Below are 11,552 nucleotides of genomic sequence, written 5' to 3'. Positions count from 1 at the left end.
GTACCTCTTTGATGGAGCTGCGAGTCTTTTCCCGCCACTCGTCAGAGCTGAGCTCTAAGGTGCAGTGAACATATGTCTCCCTTTCATATGAGCCAAGGATGAACAACCTATAGAGACAACACAGAGAAAAGTCACTTTCAGTTATTTAACAATACCACTATGTTTCACAACATTAATATATACAATAACTGAATAGGTGTTAGGACAGAGAAATTAAAAAGGAAATTGTGTTTTAATAATGTGATCAAAAGAAATGAATAGGCTAAATTTCGCTCTGAAACCTGAACAAAAGTCATTCAGTTCATAAAATAATTTATAAAGCTACTACTGCCATCTGCTGGCTAACATGGCTAACTAACATTTTCATTACAAGCACTAAGCATTAATGGCTATAAAATGACTATTATATACTCACTATCATTCAAAAGTTTGTAGCCAGTAAGATTTAATTTTTAATTATTAATTTTATTAATAGTAATCAGCCAAGCATTATGAAGTAATTTAATTTTTAAAAAGACAGTAAAGATAATTATGTTACAAACGATAAAAAAAAAGAAAGAATCCTAAAAAAAATACATCAGTTTCACAGATTCAACATTGATAAAAAATAAGAAGAAATTAATCTTGAGCAGTAAATCAGTATATTAGAATGATTTCTGAAGGATCATGTGACACTGAAGACTACAGTATTGATGCTGAGAATCCAGTTTTGCCATCACAGTAATAAAATTACATTTATGACATTAATATGGAAAAGTTATTTTAAATTGTAAAAAATGTTTACTGTTATTACTGTATTATTTTTGATCAAATAAATGCAAATCAATTGATTTCATCACATTTGTAACTCTAAAGCAGAGGTGCCAATCCTGCTCTTGGATGGATGTTGGCTCTCCAGGAACAGGAGCAGGATGTCACTGATCAAAATAGTCCACTGTTGCCCTCTGATGGTGGAAAGGCCTCAGCACAGTTGAGACATACACTGACCAGTGCAAACACACACTGGATGGCTATTTAACAGCAAGTTTACCAAACTCTTAAACTTAATGCAACATGCAAAGATCCAGTGTACAGACTATAAATTGTGTAACTGTGTGTGTGTGTGTGTCCATTCATCAGGGCTGAGTTGGGTTTGTAATTGTTAGAGGCTCTGCATTATTGATGAAAGGCTATTACACTATTGTGGTCTGTTACTAGTCTGACAAAAAAAAAAAATAAGACACACAATGGTAAGAAGAATGTTCACTGTGTGTGTGTGTGTGTGTGTGTGCGTGCGTGCGTGCGTGCGTGCGTGCGTGCGTGTGTGTGTGTGTGTGTGTTCTCAAACACAGCAGCTTGCAAACGGGCCATTTCAAAGTTCATTGGCTTAGAATGTTATGGCTGTCTATGAGTTTTGTGTCCCAAAAGAATAAGAAAACAGAAACAGTAGTATATACTACCCTTAACAGACACCTATATTTTCATATTCTTTATATAAATGTCATTGTACTATATGAAGTTTTATATGTACCACCAATTTGAACAAATGTGCATGAGTAAAAAGAACTAAAGAAAACAAAGGCAAATGTATAAGCACACAGCAACAGAATAGAAGCTAGAACCGTCTACACCAAACGCGAGTGGCGCCACAAAAACAAATAGAACCCATTATACTGTCTATACTCGATGCGGTGCGATGCAACAACAAATTCCCGACTGTAAACTGATGCCCCATTCTATTTCTGACGTACTTCAAGTGCTCACACTACTTCTGATAGGAAGAACAAAGTAACAGGCGTAACAGAACAAACTTAAATTAATATGCCTGTGATGACAAAGTACTTTTCATTCCGTACATTACAATGTTGTGACGCCTAAATTCACTTGTAGCATTGACTTTATTTTTTAGGGTTTATTTGTAATATTTAAACACTACAATGTGTGATATCAAATTCAAATTCAATATGACTTTGAATATCGGCCACAACATGAAAATAATTATCTGCTTGCACTGGCCAGAATTTTAATAACACATCCCTATTTTTACCTAGTAAAGTGTGCGTCCTAACACCTCATGTTTTATTTTGTTTTTAAAAAGGAAAAAAAAGAAAAAAAAATATTAAAAGGTGAATGAAGCACAGCAACAGGTCTCTGCCCTACCTGCTACATTCAACAAGAGTGACACGTAGACGCCCCTCCACCAATAGTGTGTCTCGGATGGAGATGTCCAGGTCACATGATGACGCCAACGGTGGCTGCACTTGGAAAGGAAAAAAGGGCTTGTACCTGTCAATCAAAAACAGACAAAATCATTAGACAATCAACAATCAGCCTTTGCATAAATAATGCTTTTCACATATTACTGTATGTTCATTAATAGTAAGTCATGACTTGAATAGTGAGGTCAACAGGAAACATTTGCTAAGTCAACGGTCATTTTGGGTGTGTGTAACCCATTCACCCAGCCCTTACAGGGAAAACAAGCATTTCAGCTCTGTTTCTTTTGTCCTTCCACAGAGAACACTTCAGGGGCTCAGAACAGGCCGTGTGTAAAGAGCAGAAGAACAGGTTCAGTTAAATACAGCTGCAAGGATTTTTAGGTCATTTCAAATTATGCAAATCATCAGATAGGTAGGCATTCAAGCAAAACTAAAAGTAAAAACTATGATGTTAATTGTCAGACTACATCAAGGTGAAATGAACCCTTATGCCTTTGCTCGAGGTCTCGTCACAGCTACTACTCATTACCGGGGAATTAATTCATTAGCGTCCAATGTTTTTATAAAGCATTAGAGGCACAAATCCTATGTTTTTTGTTGTGAAAACTAGTACAATGTTATCCAACATAACATTAACCTAGCATGATAATCTGATTATCATATTAAATGAACAAAAACAGAGGTTGACATTTTCTGAAGGTTAACCACCTCAGGAAAAAAATTTAAAAATAATAAATTGTGCCATATTCATGGAATCCCTTCACACCACAATTGACAAAATATTCTTAATAAATTACTTTGTGATTACTTTTATCCCACCCAAAAAAAGGTGAAATGAAGCGAAAAGGATCAGAAAATCAACAGGGAGAAGAAACAATAAAAACATCTGGAGCTTCCTCCTCTTAAATTATCTACTCACTCAAGCAGGGATTAAGATTTTTTATAGTTTCCCACATATTAATTTAGAAAAACAAGTATTGAACTGAATTTTTTTAGTAATGGGAGAGTGTTCTTTCTTAAAGACCACTCATTGCTGGAGGTTTTAAACACTTTTGCATAATTTTATACACAAATAAACAATGAGTAAGTATTTGTTTCACAATGAAAACTCTGAAAAAAAGGTCCATCATGTGTTCGACCAAAATTGACAGTGAAACCAGATTGAATATAGGGTAACTTTAAAAACAGAGTGATCCCTCATGCAGTTTTCTAGCATTCCCCTGAGGAGAGCGGCTCTGCTATTTCAAGACTCTTTAGTGCTAATAATAACCGGAGAGAGATTAGTGTTCCTAAAACAGGAAGTGGCTTTCTCTCTCCATAGACAAAGCACTCCGCTTTGCCCTTGTGAGGTACAACATATTACAAATAAATCAATTATTGTAAAGGATGTAATGACATTGTATTAAAGTCACCATGTTTTTTTATGGACTATTGCAGTGTTTGTTATAAATAATTTATCTGTGCACAACATTTTTGATTATTATTAAAATGCCCTCATAGCCTTTAATCAAAATAACTTCCCGTCCCACATCTCCTCTCCTCTGATGACATTTTTACTGGCGTGAGGGCGGGACAACCTATCACTCACATGAGATCACAACAATAGCAAACCACAATAATTCAAATGATTCGATCAATTCCCAATGACAAAATCAAGTCCCGTCCTACATTTTGGGTTGTTCGAGAAGCCGTTTTACTTTGATATATATTACAATATGGAAGAAAAGACTATCGCATCTTCCATTTCATGCCGACTTTAACGTTTATATTATAAACAAACACAAACCGCTGATATCTAAAAATTTGAAGATGTTGTTATGAAGAAGTTATGTCCCTGAAAACAGGAGGTGAAAGTGAAATGAACCGCTCCTCTAAACCGCACGAATAGACAATTTCATTAACTTCTCTAATGTAAATGCTGATAAGGCTTTCACAGCCAAAATCCTGAGATTAAGGCATGACCAAGTGCAGTCACATGGATATAATGCTTTGTGGATAAAAGTCACGATCAAAAACACCATCCGCCCTGAAAACAAAGCCTGTATACATGCATGTCTCAGTATTTAATAGATCTGATCAATAGTACTAGTGATATCTTTCATGCTAAAAATAACAGCATGGACAGAGGCAACGTTTTTGTGTTTGCGTTGCTCAGTTTCTTTTAAATTCTGTCTCTTCATGCCATACTTCTCATCAGTCTTCTCTCTCCTAGCCATCTGTACAACAGGGAATAAAGAAAACATTAAATAGAGATCTCTGAGTACAGTTTGAACCATTCCAGCTTGAGAGAGAACGTAAGAGAGAAAATGACATCATTGGATAAATGCCTGCAAGACAATGGCTGTTTCTCAATTCCAAGAAAGCAAATAATGGACTTGCGTTCTCGTGGAGACTGGTCTTGCCAGGCGACCTTGAAAGAATAAGTTCGGAAGGACGCAAGGACACAGAACGCGTCTTGGGAGAATTGAGATGTGCTGCAATCTTGTTGCTCAACTGACCGTGCCAACATATTATAAGTAGAGTCCAATGCACAATAAATACAACATAACATCACAAATAAATGTCACAACCTATTAAAACAATTATTTCATATTACTATAGGCTACATATTATTTTCATAGTAATTTATATAATTTTAATTCACCATGAGTATTTGTGAACATTAGTATGTTTAATTACTTATTTTTATCAATGTTAAGATTCTTTTTAATATGGCAATAAAAATACTGCAGGCTTTCTCCAGGTCTTCATCACTTTATCAAAATAAGGCAAAACAAAAGTAATAAACATTTACTTCCACAAGCGGTCACGGATTCGTGAGTTTGCAACTGGATGGAATGTCTTAAGTGAGAATGAGAGGTTTAAAGCTAACAGGCTTCCGTACGTCGAACGCCCGAAGCGTCTTCTGTGATTTCTAACGGTTCGATTGTCTCAAATCTGCATTTGATGCATCCTCGATATCAAGAACACATCATGCTACTTTCATGCATCCTCTGTACTTGCGTTCTTGAGAATTGGTATTAAACTTCGACGGTTGATGACAAAAGGACGCAAAAAGGTCGCTTAAGAACTAATTTTAAGAAACGGCTAATGAGAGAGGATTTTAAAGACTACATTTTGAGAATGTTTCCTAAGTCTTCATCTAACTCAAAGCCTGAGATGTATTAGTACCTATTGGATTTCCCTGTTGAAATACCTAAAACCAGTGTTGGGGGTGACTCATTACAAGTAACTTGAGTTACGTAAACAGATTACTTTTTCAGGTAACTAGTAAAGTTTTCCCATTTATTGACTGACAGCTCTCTTGTCCTCGTGTTGAGACAAATCTAAGTGCAGAGGCGTGTGTAAACATGATGGTTATTGTAGTTCTAGACTAAATGTGAGCAGGCAAACCAGCAATGCAAGTTTGAGAGGTGGCGCCCCGACAAATCTCGCAAGAATCATGACTTGCATTACGGCACAACAACATATGAAGCAGCCTCTATGGAAGACACTAGCATGCATTTCATTTATTGGTAAAGTAATTGTTAAACTTTTTTTCCTGCATCCTATTCTTCTGTTATCCAAAATATCAGCACAGCTGAAAGGTTTGCTTGAACGGCGGCCTCTACTGTACAGGAGTAAATCTGCATTTCCTTCAGCCTGAGAGTTATTATTTCACTTTTGGTGTGAAAGGGTCCTTACATTTGCCCAAAAATATAACTTTTTTGTTATAAAAAAACAAGCCCAGCCCAGGTGGAAAAAAAGTAACGCAAAAGTAACGTAACTTTTCTAAAAAAAAAATTAACTAAGTAACGCAATTAGTTACTTTTTATGGGAGTAACGCTATATTGTAATGCATTACTTTTCAAAGTAACTTTCCCCAACACTGCCTAAAACTACCTAAATGGCAATTCTGTGACAAGTCTAACCCTGCTGCTTTAAAGATTTATATCTGTAACTTAAAGTATTTTATTTTACTAAAATAAAGTTTAAATTAAAGTAATACAAAATAATGCTAAACAGACATACTTTAAAAAAAAATTATATAAAACTGGTGTAAACGTGGTCCAAATTGTTGTATGACTCAAACGGACAGTTCAGTAATTCTACTTCCTGTTCAAATACCTCATGATGCAAAATTCTAAGAACAACATCCTGGTATGGTAGCACTCTCATAGCGCCCCATGCACCCTCTCCATTTCCCAGCTGCTTAATTGCAGTACATGACTTCAGTTTGTTTCAGAGCACACACAGGGCACAAAGCGCAGCCCTATCACTTACCACCAACACTGTTACAGGAACACAGCCAGCCTGCAGCATTAAAAATACAACACTCACTTCACCTCACACACACACACACACACACACACACACACACACACACACACACACACACACACACGCGCAATAAAGTCTGGACCTGGACGTCTAAGCCAACTGTAAGCAATTACATGCACACACATACAATATTAACAACAGCAATTACCTGATAAACAATATATCATTTCTGCATGAGTTAGGCAAAGACTGACACAGGTTTACTTGACTTACACTAGCATGTTGCTAGACTAGCTGTCTTTTCTATTTACTTTGTCAATCTACTGTTCTAGTCAACGAGTAAAGCAGTCACTGTATGGTTCCTGGTGTTGTTAGCTAAAGGAAATGCAAAATGGGGAAATTACTCAAAATATATACTTTTTTTTTGGGTCAAAAAAGACACCAAGTGTAATGCAACCCAAAATGAAAAGTCTGTCATCATTTATTCTGAAATCTCATTCACACTTTTGCATGTTCAGATTTAGTCCACCACAATCAGTTTTGAGAGATTTAACAACCAGTGATGTTTTGGCAAAATTCATGTCAATCTTGGGGTGATACATCTTGACACAGCCTATCAAATGTTACTGTAGTATTTTCTTTTTATACTATTATGTATTTATTAATATTCTGAATTTGCGTTTACAATTATATTTTCAGTTTTCATTTTAGATTTAGTAGCCTACTGTTTTTTTATGTGCTTTAGTCATTTTTTATTTCTATTTTAGTCATTTTTGTACTTTAAACTTGTATGGAAAAGAGCAGCTTAAACATTCTTTAAAATATACTCTGCAAAAAAAGAAACATCCTTTTTCAGGATACTGTATTTTAAAGATAATTTTGTCAAATCTAGGGCTGCTCCTGACGTAAGATTTTTCTTGTCGACTAGTAGAACAAAAATGGTACGAGTTTCAGGGCTGAGAAAGAATACAATATATAACATTGCTAACATATTTCTACATTACAGAGAAATCCTAAACAATAATAATGAGCCTTTGAAAATATACAGAAAATATATGCATAAAGCTTGCTGCATCACACCGGCAAAAGTAATGATTAATGTGTCGGAAATAAAAACGGAAATAGTCTAAACATTTTAATAATTTACTAGTGCTTTCTGAGTCGATGTTGGCGGCAAATATGAAGTTGACAATGCTGACTCTCATCTTTGTAGTACAGTGGATGCGCCTACTGTATATAGAGAAATGCACATTAAATTAAACATGTCGCTGTACTAATTTAGCTTCCACACTCCGCACGAACACTAGGATATGTGCCTAATAATAGCGCATATTTATCTAGGTAAGCATTAATATAAGAGCGAGCAGCCATGTAAAGTGGTTAACCTTAAGCTACTACTTGCATGTTTCAAATTACGCCGATGAATAAAAGACGCATGTTCCTGCCCGACATTGTTACCATCAAGCCGGTGTAAACTAGTGTTTTTCCTTGATGCTTTGCCACAGCCAATCACCAGCACTTGATTTGGGAACATCATACAGGCTGCATGCTTATTGTTTCACTGAAGTTGACAAGATTAACCCCTCAAGTACCGAAATTTGGTACCGAACGACAAGACTTGTTTTGATACTCGATGGTATCAAGGCAATTTGGTCAGTGCCTAAAAAGTATCAAACTCAATACCCAGCCCTAGTTGAAAGTGGGAGAACGTTTCTTTTTTTTGCTGAGTATATAGTGTATAGGTTCATCAAGCGAAGAAAAACATACAGGTCTGGAACAACACGAGGGTGAGTAAATGAGGAAACTTTTATCAATGTGACATCTTTACAATAGCATCCTATGTACTAGGGCTGCATGATTATGACAAAAATCATAATTGTCGATTATTCCCTTGAAATTGTAATTGCGATTATTAACTACGATTATCATAATTTACATTGAAGCGGGTCCGCTTACATCGACATGTTTCTACAGTGGCCCTAAATGGACAAACGTGTTTCGTCACTATGTTGTTCTTCATGCAAAGAAGCTAGCTAAAGTCAGCGAATAAAACACTGACACAATGAACAACAAGTAACAATTATATTCGCAATAACATCGTTTTACTGAATAATTAAGTAAACCGAATTTTTTTTTTTTATCCTTAAGAAACCTCATTGATTAACTGGCTACTCTCTGCTGTCTCAGACGACGACATCACTTCCTGTCAGCCACCGTAACTTCTGTTGGTTGCAATTGGCAAACTCACCACTAGATGCCGCTAAAAATTACACACTGCACCTTTAAAATAAGCTATAGAAAGACAAACAAAAACACATCTTAAGCACACAGAATAATGTAAGTGAACTTTTTTTTGTTGTAATTGCGCCTTTAAACGATTACATAATTGTGGCATCCGTAATTTTAATCGCGATTACAAATTCGATTAATTGTGCAGCCCTACTATGTACTTTTCACTACAGAATACAGAAGCCATGAACTAAAACGAAGAACACTTAACCTGTACGGTGAAATGCTTCGCTGTTTAAAGTACGTTAAAGGGCTTCCAGCAGCACTGCAAGAATACTTGCTGTAATCACCTCAGAGGGAAAAAAGCCAGCAAACGACTATTGACTGTGAAGGCCTTGTCCTGCTTATCACCATCTATCTTCCTCTGCACTCCAAAGGCGTTAAGTGTAAGCAGTTTAAAAAACTTCTCATTTTAAACTTCTCATTTTAACCCTAAAACAGGCAATGTGAACCACGAGGTACATAGTTTTTACATGGTCTGTCTTGAGTATGCTGGTCACATGATTTGCTTCAAGTTTTTTGTGATAAATCAGTCAGCCTGACCTAAATCCAACATGGCTACCGGTGGTGCAGGACATTCAGATTTTGAGGAAAGTAAATATATATATATATATATATATATATTAAACTTACTTTTCTTCTGGAAAAATAATAATAATACTGCTAACATTAATTGTGAACATTGTCTTAAGGTGCTGAAGAAGAAAATTAATTAATATGTTGTTCATGTTGTTATTTAGCACGTTTTGAAATATATGTGACTCCTGAGTCACGTTGCCTGTTTAGGGTATAAAAAAGGGATTAACCCTAAATTTGACCATCTTTGTATTTTGAATTTTTAATTCACTATATTACAATTAAATCCTAATCTAATCATGACCAACTATATATCGTTGGAAAGGTCTAAGACTCCTAAATAGATATTTTAGCACTGTTTTTGTTACAAATTATGTAGGAACAGTAATAGATGAATTTATGACAAGAGTGCACCTCAAAAAATCGACATCATAACAGGAGTTCTGGCGAAAAAAAACTTTGGTTTTCATGCTAAAAGTTCATAAAACATATAATCTAGTATTTGTCAATAAAAAAATGATAAAATAATATTATCCTCTAAAACGTATTTTATATATATATATATATATATATATATATATACTATAATATATATTTATAATCCTCTAAAATATAATATATTTTGGTTAGATATATGGCTTTGATTTTATATTAATTTTAGAGTAAAAAATATTTTGTAAAATATATATTTTATATAAAAGAATATTAAGTACAGTATATTTGATTTACTGTAAATTTAAACTTCCATAACTTTTTCATACTTTCATTTTTTTTTGAAGTGCTTTCACTTCAGCAATAATCTGCTGAGTGTTTTCTTTAAAACAAGACCAAACTTAGGTCTATACCCAAAAGCATTGAATAGTACATTTTAATGTCCATTCTCAAAAAGGGGGGTGAGAGTTAAGGGGTTAAAGTACCATTTTTATGGTAACGCAAGGTCCGATTTCAAAACAGTTTTCACAGGCTGAATCTTGAGTTATAAACTCTGTGTTATCTTTCGAATGATATATAATTTGTCAATCATTAGATCAGATGAAGTAAAGGATATAATTGTTTTAAACATGCAGTGGTAAGTGGGCCAGTAACAGTTAACAGATTAATGACTTGGTCCTTTTATAGCCCAATCAGGCAACGTGAACTGGGAGTCACAACTCATAAAATCCAAAATATATCAAATATTTCAAAAATTATTTTGGATATGTTTTACTTAAGTCCAGATGATATAAAAAAATGACATGAAATTATTTTTTGCTTATCATTTTCCACTCTTGCCTGTTTAAGGGTTAAGACAATCAACAGATTTCTGATTTCTGCAATATCTGCAAAATCTTTCAGAAACCACAGGAAATTTGTTGGTTTGCAATGAGACAAAATACAAACTCACACGCACATATAAAACAGGCGCACGCAGATTCCCACACGCACACCTCAAACTCTTCCATTAGTATAGTATATAAGCATATGACTATCTTCAATATTTTTACAATGCACAAATACTGCATAATTATAAATAATGCATAAATAGATGATTAATTTTCCATTCATTTTTGGATAGACCATTAAAGTAGCCTTAGTGTCAACCAATTAGGTTTTTTAGTCCACATACATATATTAATCAGCATCTAACAGTTATCAGTGGAATAAAATGTATGATGTATGTATGATAGTTTTATGGTGAGATATGCGTGTAATAAAAGTTTATGTAAGCCACACAAACACCTGCTGTGTCTTTTACTGAGAATGTGTTGTTGACCGGATTAAAACCCACTCATATCGCCAGCACCTCTCTAAATACCTCATATACACCACAGCCAGGTCACAGAGGACAAACCAAATCAGCTTTGCTTTTATATGCAGCAGGAAGAAATGTATGACTTTGCCAGTCGGGAGAGAGAGAGTGCCAGGAGCTTATCGTGTGTGTTCTGCAAACTGACTGCAAAAAAAAAATTATTGTGCCCATTTCACACTGCACATGTAAACATGTAAGCACTGCAGAGGAAAAGTATGATGAGCATTTCATTTGATATAATTGTTATAAAGAACGGGCAATTGAGAACCATAAAAAACTGTCATAAAATCTCATTACATGTAAATTTACATTACATTATCAATGCACAATATCTGTACCATATTAAGTTTTTTTGACCAGTATTAATGTTTTTAATTTATTTTTACCTTTAGATAGTTACTTCTTTATAATCATTAATAATGTAATAACACTATCAAATA

General features: G+C 34.7%; 1 protein-coding gene and 1 long non-coding RNA gene across 2 annotated transcripts in view; one reads left to right on the top strand and one right to left on the bottom strand.

The window, feature by feature from the left end:
- The window catches only part of pdzd8 (PDZ domain containing 8), a 40,418-nt gene that overhangs the window by 19,837 nt on the left and 9,029 nt on the right, over nucleotides 1-11,552 (bottom strand). Inside the window, exons 2-3 of the mRNA XM_082143994.1 lie at nucleotides 2,140-2,265; nucleotides 5-107 (exon numbers count right to left, since the gene is read on the bottom strand). Of these exons, the coding sequence (XP_082000120.1) occupies nucleotides 5-107; nucleotides 2,140-2,265 (229 nt within the window). The remainder of the gene's footprint in view (nucleotides 1-4; nucleotides 108-2,139; nucleotides 2,266-11,552) is intronic.
- LOC309479817 lies at nucleotides 2,273-11,402 on the top strand. The gene is made up of 3 exons (XR_014199441.1): nucleotides 2,273-5,126; nucleotides 5,257-9,707; nucleotides 10,224-11,402. It is a non-coding gene; the product is annotated as an uncharacterized lncRNA (long non-coding RNA).

The sequence above is a fragment of the Leuciscus leuciscus genome (assembly GCF_965113295.1).
Source record: "Leuciscus leuciscus genome assembly, chromosome: 17".
NCBI lineage: Eukaryota > Metazoa > Chordata > Actinopteri > Cypriniformes > Leuciscidae > Leuciscus > Leuciscus leuciscus.
The sequence above is the reverse complement of the archived record's forward strand: the minus strand, read 5'-3'. Positions and strand labels throughout refer to the sequence as shown.